A 19,214-nucleotide genomic window follows, 5' to 3' on the forward strand; every position below is an offset into this window, starting at 1 on the left:
AATTAACATTTGGTTGTAGAAACCCTCCAGAAAAAGATCATGAATATGTCAATGCCACAGTCAAATATTTGTGGTAAAAAAAATAATTAGTGGTCCTGATAATCCAGACAGACAAGGAGCCAGAAAACAAGGAGGAGGCCAAACTGCAAAAAGAAAAAGAAAAAAAGAAACCGCTGCCAGTAGCTGGCAACCCAATGAAAAGGCTGGGAGGAAAGAGAGAGAGACCTAATTTCCTATTTTAATACATATTTCAGGGTTATTGTAAGATATTGGTGACATTTTTGGTCATTCTTATTGTTTTGTTTTAAAAATAGATGTCTCCTCCTGAGGTGACACTTCTACATATTACACTTCTAGCACTCTGGCTGGCACTGATGGCTGCTACAGAGTTCCCACCCTGCGAGATACACCACCGGTCAACTCTGTCCTGGGTCACTTGTAATTAAAGCAGAGATCAGAGAGCTGAATAAAGCATGAGCTGTTCCAGTCTGGGAGGCTCAGGTATCACTCTATATAGGGGCCCAGAGAGACAAAAGGAGTCCCTGAGCCCCATACCATACCTAGCGAGGAGTGATACAGACGCAAACCTGAAAGGCAACTCCTTGCATACAGTGATGCACCCCCCCCAACCCTCCGAGCCCTAATTTTTTAACAGTTTAAACAGCCAGCGCAAGAAGAGGAGCTCAAAGCCCCTCAGACCTAATTAAGAGCTAAAGATATTGTCCCAAATGGGGACACTCAGAGAACTGCGTTCAAAGCACTAAAAAAAAAAAAACCCACGCAACACCCATCCATGCCTTGTTGTTTTTCATTTTTTAAATGAGTGCTGACACAGCAAAACACGGCCATTAGGAAACAGCCTACAGATACAAATACTGCATGGTTTGTGAAAAAAAATGAGATTAAATGGACTGTAGTAACTATTCTTAACTGATTTCAAAAACATGAATGTAAAAATAAAACTCAGCAAGTTTCCTTTACTGGGTTAAGAGACCGACAGTAATCTGGTTAACACCGGTTTTTTGTTTAGTTTAGTTTTTAGGGTTTTTGTTTTTTTTTTGTGGAGAAACACAAATTCTTGCCAATGTGCACTGGAAAGTTTTCTTATAAGTTTTTTATTTGTGTAATTGTGCAATAAGAAAGCAATGTTGGTCAGGTCTGAATTTCAGATTATTATCCCAACACCACCTAACTGAGGTTTTAGAGTTGTCAGAACAATGCAACAAACGTAAACATGTCATCTGCTGTTTGTGTCATGTAAACATAGTCAAAGATGCTCCGTAGTTTTCATAATGTGACTGTTCAGATTTTTGTGTGACAGCTCTTCCAGAGTGATAACCACTACATGAAAATGTGACGAACCGACAACAATCTCCCTCTGCGGTAACAGATAACACAGCTTATCAACATACATCTCAAAGACGCAGGGCTCTAACCAACTCTGCAGATCCACAGAACCTATTTTAGGCTACTTATGTTGAAATGGGGTCAGCTGCACATTTGAGATCCTGATTCTAAAACCTCCCCTCTGGTTGAATCTTCTCAGAGTGTCTCTCTTGGATCCGTTCCCAATCAGCTCAGAACATGGTGCCTCGTGTACATCTAACCAGTGCAGATTGCATGCCTTCTTCATGATGCAAAAGGACCGAAGCCACGCGGACCCGGATGTTAATGATGCTCGCAAGAACTTTCGTCCTCTGAAGGGAGCGTTAGAAGTTGTCCAGCTTCCACCCAGGTGCCGTCCAATTTACAGGTCATTTTCTTGTAGCTTAACCGTGAACGAAAAGTTGACTTTTTTGTATGCAATTCATCTCAATTCACACTGCCTGATTATAAGTGCAAAAGGCCTTTTAAGCAAAAGTCCCCAGACTGCACGCGGCTCTTTTATTAACAGTGTTTTGGTAACCTGTCATCCCACAAGGTTACTTTTTTGGCAGAGGAGAGTGTCAAAACAAATCCCACTATAGTTCCTGTAACTTTTTTTTTTATGCATGATGGACTCATCTGCATTCTTGGTCATAACTCTCTGACAATAATGATATTTATACACACACAAAAAAATAGCAGAATGTGATCTCACTGAACCATAGCGCAATTCAAGGGGAAAAGAAACAAATGTTCAGACATCTGGGTGCACCATCTCAGTTTACATGTCCTTATTCTCACCTGCCCATAGATATCAAAAAAAAAGGTAGAAGTTTGTTCAAAATAAGCTTGGTGTGCCGCCGTTTTTATTGTACCATGATGTTGACAACAAGCACGGGTTATGGATGACGCCATCGGCAAAGCACGTTCAATGGCCCGCATCAAAGCTGCAGCCAGAAGTAAGGATTAACATGACAAATAAAAGGGACAGGTGAGCAAACTGTGAGATGGTCACAGACATAACTGCGGCAACCCAGACTGTTTGATGTTGAAAAAGAAGTTAGAGTCATACCTCCCATTCCTGTCATCTCACATTTATTCAGTTAGCACAGGACTGAAAGCTAAGCCGATATCACGGATTCACTCTACTTTCACCAGAAGCGCCAAGAAGCTCCACTATCTTGTTGCTATCAGGGGACAAAAATGAAGCCCTTTGATTGCTTTGTCATCGCACAGCAAGTTTATCTACCCGTGTTGCATCACTACTCAGCATTCACATGTACGGCTTGCTGCCAAGAATGGGCCTCTCCTTTGAGAACAGAGTGAGCTGCTAGGAGTAACGCTAGTTTCACCCACAGAGTGAATCACAAAGCTTCGGACAGAGTCTTGCTCTTGCATTCTCCTTCTTTCTCAAACAGCTGACAGACTTGCACAGTGGGATTGGTGGCAGAGGGCCAATCTTGCCTCCCTCATTTTGTGAGATGAGTCAAGCCGAGAGTTACTTTCACGAATTTCCAAAAGAAAAAAAAACAGCAAAATGATTAATCTCTCTTCTTACACTGCTTCCCCTGCCTAACGGTTATATCTAATTTCCTAATTGTTAGGAAACCCTTAAACCATCTGCATAAATACTGTATGACATCAGAGCTGAAATAATTGTCAAATAATCGATTAGCTGATCAACAACAAAAAAAAAAGATTAATTTCAGTGATTTTTCAAGCAAAAGTGTAAAGTATTTGTTGGGTTCAGATTCTTTAATCTTTTTTAATTTGATGCATTTTGCCATTTCTGGTAGTTAATTGAATCTCTTTAGTTTTTTCATCTTGGGCACTGAGACAATATAATAAGCATTTTCACTATTTTCTGACATTTTATAGGCAGAACAATTAATTGGTCAATTTAGAAAACAATTGGCAAAACAATCGACACTGAAAATATTTATTTGTTGCACCCCTATGAAACATACGTTAATTGTTTTACTTCTGTTTGATTAATTAGTCATTCTTCTTTGTTTTTTTGTTCCCTACCCTCCTTGACTCCCTTTCAAGTGTCTTCTGGCATTTGCAAGGCCATCATTGTAAATAAGAAACTGTTCTTGCCGTCTTGCCTGGTAAAATAAAGGTTAAGTAAACACATAAATACAAGTAGCATCATTTTTAAACAGACTTAAACGATCAGATTTCACACTGGAGTTTTACATGATGGCATGTGCAAATACGTATAAGACCTAGTGTTAAAAATTAGATGAGCCAAAATAGATATCTCAGCTTGTATTAATTCATGTCACAGTCCTCATCGACACAGCAGTAATGGCTTAACAATTATGGCTCATGAGAGCATTGCAAATGTCAGTGACTGTCCATTATACAAGATGTTTTTGTCAAATGGGTGTGCTGCTGTGGCAATCACATACAATCTATCACAGAGTTACTTTGTTAAGTCTGCATGTGGAAGGTAATCTGACCACTGATGTTTATCTGATCAGGGACAGCAGGCGAGAATGGAAATCTCTTGCTCTGTGGTTGTTGTTCCCAGGAGCACACTCCCATACAGTACAAACCCAAAAGGTCCAGCAATGATATCACTTCCATATAAGAGAATCTGGGGCACATTATCACACTTCACAAAAATCCAGTGTTAAGACTATGAGTCACACTTTATTTATCTTCAAGCCAATCAACCTGTATGATAGCTGGTTGCTGAATGTCTAAGCTGTCTTTTAACAATATGTTTCGATTGTGTCAACACATTTTTACAAACTTGCCATGTCACTAAACTTAATTGCAAATGAAGACACCCTAATTAATGCCAGCATACATTAGTAACGATGATATTACACAAGTAATTCATGTGACAATCTGAAAACGATATGACAAATTATGTGCTAGCTCACAGCTATTACACCATTTTAGTCCCGATATGGGTCATTATTTTGCTGAGTAACGTTCATCTCTTTAAGTTAACCAGGTAAGTTGAGTATCGTTAACTAGCTAACTAACGTCTTCGCCCGTTGGGTAGAGGAGAGTCAAACCTTTCCATGCACCCCGTAAGAGATGCCAGACAGCCTCATTGCTTACATTTTCCTCATTCTGTTATCTAGTCAGGTTAGCAAGCGAGCTAAATGCCATGTAATTGGGTCTGCGGGGAGCTAAGAGCCGTGTAGCTAACATAGCTGCGTGTGCCGCATCCGAAAAAACACAAGCTAGTTGCTGCTTAGCTCGGTGAGCTAACAAGCTTTACCGGGCAGGCTGATTAAAACACACGTTACACCTTTTTAACCTACCTGTGATCACCGCTGCGACCCAGAAGATGCCCCCGTTAATGCCGTCACCTATTTCTCACGAACCGTGCCGTGCCAAAATAATTCAAATTCCACAGAAAGTGTTGGGAGAGACGCTCGCAGTCCAATCGCTTCAGCCACCGCCGCTGAATGGCTGCTACTCAGAGGCTCAACCAAACTTCCTCCTTAGCAACGGACCGCCTCCGCGCGACCTCATTGGTCGGGCGCGTGCAGATTGGAGGTGATCGATAGCTGATAGTGCGGCCTGGATCAAACTTACAACACATTCAGAGTAGTAACAGCTCCTCCACCGCATCAGACTTATCACTGCAAGGGAGTGATCAGCTGCTGGATGACAAATCAAACAGGGCCTCTGCCAGGATTTTACAAATGCTGGTTATTATGAGTCACCTCGAAACTCATACCCCACCCGATCAGAAAAACTTAACTAGATGCAGTTCTTTTTTAAAGGAATAGTTTAACATTTTGGGATATAAACATATCCACTTTTATTGCAACGAGTTTAAAGATACCCTCAGATATGTTTTAACATGTATATAAAACTGCTTTGAATAATAATATGTGTTTCCTACAAAAAAAGTTACATTATCTTATAATCTACTCTTTCTCCCGCATTAAAAATTCCAAATCTATGAATATCAGAATAAAAAATCATAGTTATTAGTATAAGTGTGTTTACACATACAAGGAATTTGGCTGGCTGACACAAGTAATGACTGTACACAGGTGAAACTGTTTCTGTGAAATGTAAACAGGATACAAATAGTGCAAAGAGGTGAGAGTAGTATTGTTCGTTTCACAAGTGTAACTGCTGGTAACAAGATGTCTCCTATTTCACTGTGAAATCCATTCTCAGTATATTCTCAGTATATGTGCACTGGAGGCTTCAAGTTTCCACATCACATTTGCCTTTGCTAAAAAAAATCCCTGGATTCTCAAAAAAACAAAATACAGAGGACATGACTTCAGTGTCTCATGCAGCCTTGAGATAAAACTAAATAACCTAGGATAAAGCATCCAATATTTTACAAGACAGAAGCAAAAAATGTGAGTGAAGTCAGAAAATAAACATAATGTTATGCAAAAATAGTTGTTTTTTCTTTCTTATCCCTTTAATCTTCTTGTTACCCTTCAGATTCACCCTGGAACCATGTTTTGGGGTCCCCAACTCTAGGTTGGGAACCACCAATCTTCATAGTGTCTTAGCTAGTTGTGTCCGGTCAGGTTGTCTAATTTTGCACCGTGGACCAAAGTCACCTCATTCCTTTAATTAAAAGATGGGGCCATGGCTGGAATTTGGTTATCTGCTCCAGCTCTATTCACCTTGCAAAGACGAGAGAGATAATGTGTGTATTGTGAGTGTCCGGTACATGTCAGTCACCTGACCAGCGCCTCATCACATATTCCTTATCTGCCTGATATGCAAACACAGTGACTTTTGAATCCACACAGCTTAAAAATACTGCAGTTATAACATCCCCCTGTATTTTTCTCCTAGCCCCACATGGCAATCACGTTTTAATGACTGTCACTTCTCACTCTACAGTATTTTAAAAAAAGAAACTAATATGGATTTTATATCTATTGTCACATATCCAACGGTAGAGAGCAACTAAGTACATTTACTCAAGTACTGAACTTAAGAACAATTTACAAGTACAAGTACAACTCCACTACATATCAGAGGGAACTATTGTACTTTCTACTCTATTACATTTATTTGACAGCTTGAGTTACTTTTCAGATGAAGATTTGACACAATGGATAATATAACATAAAAAATATAACATGACTTTTACTTGTAATGGAGTAGTTTTACATTGTTGTATTAGTACTTTTACTTCAGTAAAGGTTCTGAATACTTCTTCCACCGCTGCACATATCAAACCTTCATATAAACACTTGAAAGCAAAGAGATGATAATGTAGCTTCTGCCTTGTTCTTGTTCCTCCCCTGATGATGAAACCTTGATCACTTTAAAAGGCCACAAGTTTATCAGCATTAAGTCGCATTCCTCGCATAGTTTTGGAGCCTACTAAGCTGCAGTGTGGCATGTTTTGTGACCTAGATGGTTACAAAACTAACAGAGAGGGAAAAAAAAAAGAACTTTGGTTAACAAAGTTGTCGAGCCTGTTATACTAATGATTGTCATGCTAATGTATTTCTTTGTACCATGCACCAGTTATGAATATCTCTCTCTCTCTCTCTCTCTCTCTCTCTCTCTCTCTCTCACACACACACACACACACACACACACACACACACACACTGTCCCTCTCTCTCTCCTCCTCTCTGTCATTCATTCATTCTTAAACTCAATCTTCTTTATGAATCCTTTTTTTTTTTTTTTTTTTTTTTTTTTACAACAAGCCTTCATCCATCAACCTGTCAAGGTCAAGACAGGCAAAATGTTGCTGGAGAGACTTTCACTGATCTGTGAGGATATTTCGCCCCCTCGTGGTCATTATGTGTAAGTTCAGTAATGTGGCATTTAGCCTGCAGCTCCTCTACATCCTAGTTCACCTTCACAGGTGTTTTTACTTATTATGCTTGATTAGACCGCTCTGATAGGCTGTGTGGAGAAGCCATTTTCACACCTTATTTGTAATTAATTTAAAATTCACTTTTGTGACATGTTATGTGCAATAGATGTTTAAATATTGATACATTTTGCTTTCACTCATATGAGCAAAACAATTACATTTCAAGAAGTTCTCACTGTAAATAAGTTTTTACAATACAAAACAATATCAAAAGCCGAAAAGCCAAAATCTTCTTTGTAGTTTATCGGCTGTGAAAGATCCCTGCTGTTGGTTTTATTGCATCTGTTAGAGCAGGACAACCTGCACCTTTATCCAAATGATTAAAACACCAGTGTGGTTGTGCAAAACCTTTATTAAGGTATAAACGAAATCAGCTCAAATGAGACAGCAGTGCTCAACTTCACTCCAGAGGGAAAAAAAAATTGAATGGGTGAAAAATGAAGGAACGAATTTAATATCTTTTTATCTTCATGACTAGTGAGGCAAACAATTTTCAGTCTGATGAGAGTGGGAGTGAGAATGTGTTACTCAGAAGGGTTTATTCTTTGTACAGAGGGCATTTTATTAAAACTCAGAACTTGTCAGACTTTACTCAGTTCTTATTTGTCGACACAGCTCTTAGTCAGCTTCAGCTGTATTTACGTGTAGCTAATGTGATATGAAAAAGGTTTTGCAACATTTAGTATGTAACACAGTCATCATGTTGTGTTGCACATTAGCATGTAATGTTGGCAAACATCTCAAATCTTGAAGTAAGAATATTTGTGGATCATAATTGTGGATACATGTAAATATGTAGCTGTCACTCATGGTTACTTAAAAGAGCAGCAAAAACCATTAAATTTAATTAAATTATTTCTTTAGTTTTCACTGTATTTAAGTATAGGTTCTTATTTTTTCTCTCCTAAAACAACAGTCAGATGCCTAAATGAATATTGACACATATTTTTCTTGCTGTAATCATTCCTCCTGTTCATATTGGCCATTAAGAGATCTCTTCATAATACACTTAAAATGCAAGTGATGGGACCCAAAAGCCACCCACAGTAGTCAAATCTAGTCAATATCTTTTAATGCTGCAGTCTTTTTAGTGCCAAATTCCATCTTTTTGTTACTATAATTCACTACAGCTGCACAGGAAAACACTGTCTGTCCAGACACAAAGAAATCATTTTTTAATAAAAACATTGTAACTGTGGAAGATTCAGACTGCTGAAGCCTCATATTATCTTCAGATAATGACTGTGGATTTTGTCCCCCGTTGCACATTTGAAGGTGATTTTCAAATGGTCAGGAGGAATGATTAAAGTGAGCAAAACCTATTTCAGGGTTCATTTAGGAACCTGACTATTGTTTTAAGACAAACCTATCTTTTAATAATAAATATTTCATGCTCAGATGATATTGTATTTTGGCAAGGTAGTCCTTTTTTTGCAACATTATTTGATATCAAAATCAGGTTCAGAAACAATAACCACAACACTGGAGCTAGAGATGGAATTTCTTTGTTACCACATTTTATTTTTCAAACAACATATAGAGTACTTTACACAAAAAACAAGCCATTATCTGCTTCAAATATTTACATAAAACTTTGTAGAGAGACAGAAAAAAAACATTCTTTGGGTCCGACCATGCAAAACAATAAATAATGTTCCTGACAGTGCTTTGCATGGTGCTTTCAAAACTGCTGTTCAGCAATAAAAAAGCTCAGATTTTACTTGGCTATACACAAAGCTGTTCCGGTCCACACAGTCATCAGACATGCCTCCACCTACGACCAGGCAACAAGACAAGCGGTGACTTTCATTCAGAGTAGATCAGGTGCACCTCAACACATTTGCTACAGTACAATATGCACTCATTTGTTTCGAGGCAATCATCACTATTCCAATTTTAAGCAAACTGTTGACCAGGAAAGATAAAGAAAATAAAAAGTGAGATGTGCAACAGTTTTCAGTGAAAAGCTTAGATTACGTAGAAGAACTGCAGCATCCTTGAAGGATGAAGCACTGTACACAACAGACCTCTGAAGTTTTGCTCAGCAAGGCCTAAAAATGTTTTTAGCGACGCTCTTCTCACCAAAACACAATGAGCAGGAGCTTGAAGTTGACATCACAAAAGACCAGTTCTCAGCCTCACTCCTTTCATCCCTCTGCAAGGCGACAGGCAGTGTGCAGATGTGATGCTCTGAGTCCTTCTGCAGGCCGGGTCCCCTCCCCTCCCTCCCTCCCTCCCCCCCACCCCCCTGCCCGCCATGGCTCAGATGATCACCTGTGGCTCCCAGGACTGGCTGGCCACCTGGGGGCGACACTGTGTGATGACTGGAGGGCCTGTGGGGGTCTGACTGTCCAGGCAGAGGCCGCTGACCATGTGCTGCAGAGCGGTGCCTTTAGGCTTCCATTTCTGCAGAGCGAAAAAAGGAAAAAGACGGAAAAATATCAATTAATCTCTCTCAGATAGTTTTATAGAAACAGACGTCCTTGCACATTCTCTGGTTTGTATTATAAATACTCATAAATGATGTGTATCAGCACAGGAGGTTTGTGTTAGTGGTGAATAATGGACTGAATCAGACCTGGATTACTGTAATCACATGAATGATTGACTTGCTGCACTCACAGTGGAAAAATCAGAGTACAGCCAGCTGCATTGCACAGCACATACCATCCCACAAGAGAAGAAACAATTTGTTTTAGCTGCTAAAATATCCTGTCACATTTGTTACTGAGTTCAGTAACAATGCAATGATGTATATTAGACTGTAGGCTCCAGCTCTGGGGAGTGGCTTTGTCATCAAAAGGCTAAAAGTGTATATTATAACCCTCGCTGGAAAAAATATGGAGGTGAAAAAGCTGCTGAATTAAATTTTTATCTCAATTGTAATACTGAAGAGAGATATTCAAAAGCATAGGTTCAGTTCTTGCTAACCAACACATCATATTATGAGTTTTTGAAGTAACATATTTTTCCACTGAGTATCAAGTAGGTTTGATTTTGTTGAATCCTCGTAAATCTAATATTCTTTTCCACTGAGATTCTTCGGAGTCTAGTCTCTGTGTGTAAAAGTGTCAGAGCAAGTGCGTCAAGAACCTCGAGACCGAAAGCAAAGAGAGCGAGAAGGTGTGTTCCCCATAAACAGGCCGTCTATAAATCATCAGATATAAATGGTTCGCTGATTAAATAGCAACAGCTCAGCATGACAGCACCAAATGCAGATCTCAGGAGCCATATGGAGGCTTATTAAAGTGTGGAGGTGAACGAGGGGTTAATCTTAAAATCCTGGAGGAGGCAGAGTGCGCGTGTGTGTGTGTGTATGATCCTTTTAACTTATGTAAAGTGTTATTATGTGTGTGTCACATACTGTAAACATGTAGGATTACTGGAGGAGGAGAAGGAGAGGCAATTTCAGAGTATAAACAATGATTAGTGTTGATGCAACATGAACCACAAGGTGATGTGATGTGTGATTAAATAGATATGATGGTTTTTGCAGGCAGATAAAGACACTGATATACTCGTAATGACGCTGCTGACAGGCAACAGTTTTGAGCCAGTTTTCTGAGTTTTGAAATATGAGTTTGTGCCAAAGAATTTTGGAGTATTTCATTATGTTTATTGTTGTTGGACAAGCCTCCGAAACAGCATTTAGACCCGCATTGGACCTAATCTCTCCAGAGAACCCCAAACTAATGAAATTCTTTTAGAGTTGAATCAAGAGTTTATTTTCAAAAAAATGAATAATACAATAAAAAGTTAATGTAAGAAAATAAAATGTTGCAAAACTTTTTTTTTTGCAGCAGTGGTCAGGGAAACACCTCTGTTATACTGATGATGGAGCAGCCCGATACCACACTTATGTCAACATCATTTTAAACTCAGCTTTTGTTGAAATATGTCTACATACTTGCGTTTTAAAAAAGGTGCAAAGAGTTAAACATTTAGGTAAATATTTCATTCAGATAAAGTCAAAATGACAAGTAACTTTTTCCTCTTTGGTGGATTGAGCGCTCAGAACAGAGAAGCCAAACGTCTCCCACAGCAGAACTGGTTACTTTCTGATGGGCAGGTTCCCAAAGAACTCTCAAAGGATTGTGATGGGCCTGCAGAGAGATGAGAGGATGGCCTGGCCAGTGTCCCGCACACTCATACACATGGTTTGAGTTAATAACTCCCTCTTCGATGCCATAAATCAACCATGCAGTCAGCGCAGGTCCACATGGGATGTGAGTGTTTAACATTCACAAAAGGGGAGAACGAGGAAGCAACAGGGTGGGGTCTGAGGTTAAGGGAGCGCTTGTTCTACTGCACGTGTAAAATCAACTCAGTGCAATATGGCCGCTCAGACTGTCTCAGCCTCCTGGCGTCATCAACACGCTGCTTAAAACCTGCCCTGGAACCGCCTCTTATCTCTGAATCTTTCATGTCTGAGTTCGACACTGTGAGTGGCACATCAAGGACAAATGAACAGCTTGATTCCAAAATGAGATAACCGTTTGGAAAAAATGAGGTCTTCTCATAAAATGACAGACAGCAGAAGATTAGAACACATTCCTGCTTGTTTTTATGTTAACTTTGTTAGGGCTTTTAGAGCTTTTTCTCCACCTGCAGCGGCCAAAAATGACACCATGAGGGCGCTGAGAGTGAACCAGAACAGTAAAGTTGCATCCGGACAGCTTAAGAATGAGCTGAAACTCTATAAAGCTGAGGGAAGCTGCAGAGTCGCTGATAATCCTTTGTAGGTTCATCACTATGAGCCACACTCATTTCATACAGTGGTAATATGAAAAATGTCAATTATAACCACTTTAAATGTATTGTGGAACTTAAAACATGTTCATAATCTTACCTGTCTGGCCTCTTTTGTATTGCAGGGCTCCATCTTGACCTTTGACCCCGATGTGAAGCTCATAATGGCCAGGCAGAGATCCTGCTGTCGGATCAGCGGCTCAATCAGTTCCCATCTCTGCGAAATACAGAAATACTGGTAACCATGGTGACAGCCGTCCTCTCAGTGAAAAGTTCGAAAGAATTTTTTAAAATCGAGGAAAAGATGTGTTGCAGGAAAAAAAGATTCATTCAGTCATTATCATGTAAATAATGTGGATGTCATCGAAAACAATTCCACAATGAAGAAGTCACGCATTCTAACATGTCTGGTATAGACTCTGGTTTCCTGCTCTGTGCTTGTAACTCTGACTGTTACAGCTGTGTACAGGACATTTATTACACAATTCTACAACTATAAATCATAAACCCGTAAAACTCTACTTCTTCAGGGAACTTGGTTGGGATTACATCTTGGAAAGTAAGCGATTTAGCCAAGTTGGTCTTGAGTTTGTTTTCTAAAAACCTGTTTCCTTGTTGACATAGAGACATATTTTCGTAATTTTTTTGCCTTTATTTATACGTTTTCGGGCTACAAACACCTAATGATAACTGTTATGAAAAGTGACTACTGCAATGTTTTCAAAACTATGGTTTGGCATATACTTCCTTGTGTGGTGATTAATGACGTGTTTATCGGCTCTGTAACCCGGCAACACAGCCAAACTTTCATTTAGACCACAGACTGAGAAGACTGGAAGACCTCAAGTTGAAATATGTTGATGAAAATGTCATATTTTCTAGTAAAGTATTAAACTAAATTAAGCTAGTTAAAACTTTTAAGCTGAGCAACTAATCTTCATTTGTCGCAGAACTTTTAACGAGTCCCTTAAGTCATACAGTCATTACGGTTTGTAAACGTTCAAACAACCAACTCTTTTAACTGTCGCTCGGACCATTTACACAGAATCTGAGGTTGCGCACTGACCCTGTTTCTGTATATTCATATCAGCACATTCATTCCTGATATGACTTTATATTCTGTCATCGGGTCAAATCCTGCATATTAATTATATTTTCTGGCAATAAATCTGACTTTGAGTGTATGACCCCCCCCCCCCCCCCATTGTCTCCCCCTTGTGGCCGTGTCCTGACCTGCGACTGCGGCCTGTTGCCTCCGATACCCCTGCACTCTGCCAGGCCCAGGCCGTCTGTCCCACGGGTCTCCAGACACAAACCACCCTGTTTCAGCACACTGGACACTGCTTCCTGCTCCGGGATCCTGAGGGAACCGTTGACAGAGAGGAGTGAGGCCGGTGAATGGTCTTGTTACAACAATAAAGAACAGATGGACTGAATTGACTGGGTGCCCTGTTGAGTAATTGAATCGCACCACTAAGTAATCCGCCCTAATACAACATGTACTTATAAAAATATACAATTACAATCGGAGAAACCACAGTTATTTGGAGGCATGCTTCGGGGCAGATGCAGCCAGAGAGGCGGAGGCTTCGCTTGAGAAAAAAGATAGTGGGATGAACACTGAGCTTCCCATACACATCACATATATTTACATCAGTGGTTCTGAATTTGGGGGTCATGACACCCCGGGGGGTTGTAAGATTACTCTGGATTTACATGCCAGGGGAAAAAAGAGATTAATTCCAGCTGCATTAATCATCACAGGAGTTTCCTTCTCTAAATTATTCTATTTTCGTTTGAAATGAAATGGAGGATGAAAATCACTTCAGCCTCTTGGTCTCCTTAGATAATTAATCAAAATAAACATGTGTGAACATTACTTTCCATTTGTTGGTTTTTAATGTTGGAAGACAACTTTGGCTCTCTTTGGTCTTACATAACATACACAACAAAATAAATATTAAGAGTTGCATAATAGCAACGCGTCAGTCAAATCATCCAGCAACTTCTGAATAGCCTGCGTATATATTTAAACTTCGTGCCTCTTTACAATAAGCTTGTGTGAATCGTACCTCAGCTCAGGATAGACGTTCTCCATATACCAACGGAAAGGTTTGCAGTTCAACTTCCGCCGCAGCGTCAGACGGTCTGCGATGCTGCATGAAGAAAACATACAAGGATGCAGAGACAGAGAAGAGGGAAAGGAAAAAGGAAAGGATGGCATGAGGAAGAGAGCAAGTTAAACACAGTAGAGAAGGAAAGTTTTAGATGTAAAAAACTAGAAATCAGTCCAACGAAGCCCAGAGGACCACAGTCAGCAGCTTGTTGATGAAGAGAACTCACCTACAGACTCAACTAATGGGGATCTTATGAATAGTGTTAAACTACAATAACTCCTTTCTCCTAATACCAGAGAAGGCTTTTTGTTGAGAGTGCTCCCTTGTGTTTTTCTGGTTTTATTAAAAGGTGTTAGCATGGATACAAATCTTCTTAAAATAGGGCACATAAGAATATAAAATATTGAATTCAAGAAATCCTGCTCACTACTTCTATTCTTATCACAAGAGACAAAATACTTGAGGCTCTATCCTGTATGAAACATAACCAAACCTGTATCTGGGCTGCTGTCTGTGCTGTAATTTGATAGAAGAGAGTGACAGTATAATGGACAAACCTGCCGAAGGCCTTGCCCTGGGCTGACGGCCTTGCAGAGTAGTAGTACTGTTTATACTCGTCCATCCACACCTCAGCAGCCCGTCGGGTGTTCCTGCGTGAACACAAACACAACACCTGCTCAGACACAGTAATGACTGGCTGCTGGCATTCCTGCAGTCAACTTTAATAACACACGGGGGGCCTTCAGACACCAGATCCACACTGGGAAAAACATCTCCATCTCCATCAGTAGGTTCATCCTGCATCTTGTATTTGCAACAAGTGAAGACAAACAGGAAGATGAAACAGTTTGGGCCTGTTTTATAACAATCTGTTCTGTGTTCACAAGATGATAGAAAACACTAAAACTTAAGAGTGAAATAAAAAACTTCCTAACAGCATTAAACTTCCAGTCCAGGGATTTCCAACCTTTTTTTTTCCCAACAGGGATCATCTTTATATCGGCAATGTCTTTGCTGACCGGCCAAAAAATGAAAATAAACCTTATTTGCTCTGTATCTTATTGTGGTTACTTACTTAATTAAAAAGAAATACAGATAGACTTCAGTATCTGTGTGACCTTGCACAGATTGTACGTAGTGCTGAATACTAAAAAGTGGTGATAACAGACTGATTACCTCACTTACTGATGACCTACTTAAGTTTACAATCAGCATATTGTTGCTGAGGGCCAGATGAGGGAAAATGCAGCAGAGACTGTGCAAAATTCAGGGTGATTAAAAATTCCCTATAAAATTATTTAATTATCTTTCGGTTTTTGTGCAGAATCATATCGTTTCCATGAGGACTGGCTCTGCTCTTGTCCATCCAGAGAAAACTAGATCTTTGTTAGCATCTCAATCCATCCTGGATATTAAGAGAAAGATCTGATGGATTATTATTTTCACATTACATGTTGTCTGGGTAATGATGTCATGCATACATATCTCACTGCCACTCGGGTCACCAAACGTTTGCCTGTGAAGCACTTAACTTCCCACTGGTTTTAAAAGCTGAACTGTACTGAATCATGAGGCAGAACACTTCTCAGCAGTTGGTCATTTGTTTTTGCAGAGTTATAACACTTTACAGCTGACAGCATAACAGGTTTGTAACAGACCAACCGACTCACTTAATGTAGGTGAGAGCGTTGCCTTCTGGGAAGTCGTACGGGTGCCGTTTCCTAAACACGTGACCCACACGGCTGCAGGGAAGAATCTCCAGGCTTCCTCCGCACATCCACACTCGGAAAGAAAGCTCTGCAGGACGACAGACACAAAATGAGACAAGAAGTTGTGTGTGTGTGTGCATGTGTTTTTGTTACCTCATGGGGACCTTTTCTGGTATAAACACCGACCCTGTTGGGACCAGTGATTCCTCATGAGGACCGAAGCCTGGTCCTAATGAGGCAAAACATCATTTCTGAGGTCCTGGTTACGGTTAGGGTGAGGTATGAATTGAGGTTATATTAAGGTTTGGGTTTGGATTAGGCTGTCCACAATGAATGGAAGTCAATGCAATGTCCATCAGTCTGTCCATACATCCATCTGTTTATCTATCCATCCATCCTTCCATCCATCCTTTCATCCGTCTATCTTATATATAATATCTGTCTGGCCACGTTCACCTGACACATTTTTTTTTATGCACCAGATGGCTATAAGCTGTAAATCAGCAGTATGAAATCTGTTGTAGCGGATAATTTATCACTCTGCTGCCCCACAAATTCCAAGGACACATTTGGCATTTCGGAGCGTGGGCTGTTGGACCTCTGCAGCATCCAAAAGCATCTGCAGTGGTCCAGAGCCGTGAGCCAAGAGGCATGCCGCAACATAACAAAATACATAAAATTAGGACATTAAAATTGACAGTTTTATTGCTTGGTAGTTAATGGGAAAATAAGCTTTCATTTCTTTATTCCTAAGAAACATTTTTGCAAATAAAGTAATATTCATCATAGTGAACAAAGGAACACTGTAAGACAACTACTAAAAATAGGGATTTCACACAATATTCCAAGTTAGTATGCTTTCTATTTTGTAAAGTTAGTGTGTAATCTTTCCTTCTACTCCTCTTCTTGCCACCTCCAGGGAAGTTCTCATATCAAAATTTAATACCCTTTATATACTCTTAATACTTTTAACTGCCAGGCACACTAGAACCAGGAATATTTACAGTCCTTGTCTGAACTTTACAAGCAGATCAAGCTTGGTTTTGTTTTATCTTATGAGTAGGATGTTTGTACAGGATGATTAATAAAAAGTAATGTTTTGATTCCAGTAAAAGTTGAGAAACCATCAGTGAGCTCACCAAAGTTTTCCCCTCCCCAGATGTCCATGTGGGTGTCATACTGGCCCAAATGGTTGAACCAGCTCTTGTCCATGACAAAGATCCCACCAGCGATGACTGGAGTCCTGCAGAACGGGGAGTGAAAGGAGTCATTTATATTTTCTGCACTTAACTCATTTTTATTTGGAAAGACTTACAGCCTAAAGGGAGAAACTAACCAACAATGACTTCAATCTCCAAAATAATGTTTGGATTTTATCACCATACATTCCTGGTGCATCAAATCATATTTGGAAAGCTTTTTTAAGCCTGAAAATGACATAATTCTATAGAGCTTGTCATACTTGAATTTACTTCAAGTTGTTTGAGTTGTAATGGTTTCTATGGGAAAACAACAAACCCAAGTAAGTAGTTAAGCTTGGACTCTTATAAGCTTTCCATCTTTATTTGCAATAGTGAGATGTGAAAGGGGCAAAGCAAAGAAAACCATTAGGTATCCCTAGTGTTCCCACACGACAGAAAATACAAGAAAGGCACAAAAAAGTTTTATATTATTTAAATTATTTTCTTTTTGTGAACAAAAACCAGTGAAAAGACCAACTAACAAGCATTTTCTGTGTAGCCAGTTATTCCTCTGAGCTGTAGACCATCCACACCAATAAACCACACTGTTGCACTGGGTGACGTGTTCCTTCATTACAACAAACATGGGCACCGTAGTTTAGTTTGAGTTGATGCCACATACATTGTCTTGCTGTCAGATATACTCACTGGAGCATTAATCCGCAACTGAAAACAGAACCCTTACAAATACACAATTTACTTTTGTTTGAGTAACATTTCCTAACAACTACAGTGCCCAGCTGTAAAAATGAAACTATATATTTGTAGTCAGTTTTTAAAGATTTACTGCATCTCTTCAGTATGAATGAATGGGTCTGGGCCTGAATGCCACAGACAGGGTAGAGAAGTCAAAAAACATTGAGAGATGAACAACCATATTGTCAGTTTGAACTTTTCATATTTGTTGACAACAAGAAAATACAGAATTTCATCAGACTTATTAAGAATAACTAACATGGTCTGAGCATAATTTGACCTTTTTATAGTTCACTGAGCAGAGGAATGTCTGTTTATTATAGTATATGCATGTACAAAAGGTTTTTGTCTCCATTATCTACATTATATTTTGATATATTAATGTATATCTATAACCCAGATGACTATACTGGATACTGAGCGATGTACCTGATCGCCTGCGTGGGATCACTCCTCGCCATTTTCTGCTCGATGGGAATCTGTTCCCATTTGAAGTGGAGACTCCAGTCAAATCCTGATGAGAGATAGAGAGAGAGAGAGAGCACGAGAGAGACAGAAAGTCAGATCCAGCAGTCAAATTTACTATCACTTGGTCAGACAACAGTCCTACAGTAGCCAAGAACACAGATAAGCGTTTCCCGCTGATTTTGGCTGAAAATTGTATGATTTCACCTCATAAATTGACTTAATATTCATACCAATCATAGCAACAAGTCATAGTAGAAACCCCTTTTTTAAAAATCCACTGCTGTTGAATGAAAACTTTGTATCTTCAAGAACTTTATTTCCATTGACTTTGGACTGGCTGTCATGGGTTTTGGAATGGTCTGGCAGAGATCACGGTGCCATAACGAACTTTTATGAAACAGGGGTTTTCCTTGACGCAGCTGTGTGTATATGATTTGTGTGTTGTGTCCTGACCTCCTCTCAAGTCAGCGGATGCAGCCAAGTAGGCAAAGTTATCCAGGCTGATGACGTCAATGATGGGGCTCACCACTCGCGTATGATCCTGCACGGGAGGAGAAGGACAGACAGACACATTGAGACAGCTCTTAGAAACCATGTGACATATTTATATGCTGTGTTTTATTGTAACAGCTCTGCAAGGACGGACGTCACAAGAGGTGTTTTTTTATGTATCTTCTATATATTACAATCCACAACATCTAAATCATAGAGGTGATTCAGCGGATCACTTAAGATCACTTCAATAGCCTTGTGTTTCTAAATAATTACCACTGGATCGCATTACAGCTTGTTTAATAACAGATTTCATGCAGTAAGAATTTCTGGCACAGCTTCACCTTCTACCAAAGAGCACGGAGAAGGGAAATAGTCTGAAGGAGTAAAAATCGATGAATTTGTCTCCCGCTGGAGTGTGTGACTAAACTGTTTGGATCTTATGGTTTTGATAAGGGGAGATGATTATTACTTTAAAATTAAATAAAGCACCCCTCCCTCTTTCTGGCAAACTGGTGAGTACGCTTCACAA

General features: G+C 39.7%; 2 protein-coding genes across 5 annotated transcripts in view; both read right to left on the bottom strand.

The window, feature by feature from the left end:
- numb (NUMB endocytic adaptor protein) overlaps positions 1-4,953 on the bottom strand; it is a 43,088-nt gene extending 38,135 nt beyond the window's left edge. Inside the window, exon 1 of one of the 3 annotated variants that reach the window (XM_044375030.1) lies at positions 4,650-4,953. The gene's annotated coding sequence lies outside the window, so the exon portion shown is untranslated. The remainder of the gene's footprint in view (positions 1-4,649) is intronic. The other 2 variants (XM_044375032.1, XM_044375031.1) reach the window with 2 other exon arrangements.
- A 4,500-nt stretch (positions 4,954-9,453) lies between these two features.
- The window catches only part of galnt16 (UDP-N-acetyl-alpha-D-galactosamine:polypeptide N-acetylgalactosaminyltransferase 16), a 43,324-nt gene continuing 33,563 nt past the window's right edge, over positions 9,454-19,214 (bottom strand). For both annotated transcript variants that reach the window (XM_044375837.1, XM_044375838.1), the window contains exons 7-15: positions 18,644-18,731; positions 18,152-18,236; positions 16,925-17,028; positions 15,747-15,873; positions 14,634-14,726; positions 14,032-14,115; positions 13,193-13,319; positions 12,060-12,176; positions 9,454-9,616 (exon numbers count right to left, since the gene is read on the bottom strand). In XM_044375837.1, the coding sequence (XP_044231772.1) occupies positions 9,473-9,616; positions 12,060-12,176; positions 13,193-13,319; positions 14,032-14,115; positions 14,634-14,726; positions 15,747-15,873; positions 16,925-17,028; positions 18,152-18,236; positions 18,644-18,731 (969 nt within the window). In that variant the 3' untranslated portion in view covers positions 9,454-9,472. The remainder of the gene's footprint in view (positions 9,617-12,059; positions 12,177-13,192; positions 13,320-14,031; positions 14,116-14,633; positions 14,727-15,746; positions 15,874-16,924; positions 17,029-18,151; positions 18,237-18,643; positions 18,732-19,214) is intronic.

Source organism: Thunnus albacares, chromosome 15, assembly GCF_914725855.1.
Source record: "Thunnus albacares chromosome 15, fThuAlb1.1, whole genome shotgun sequence".
Taxonomy (NCBI): Eukaryota; Metazoa; Chordata; class Actinopteri; order Scombriformes; family Scombridae; genus Thunnus; species Thunnus albacares.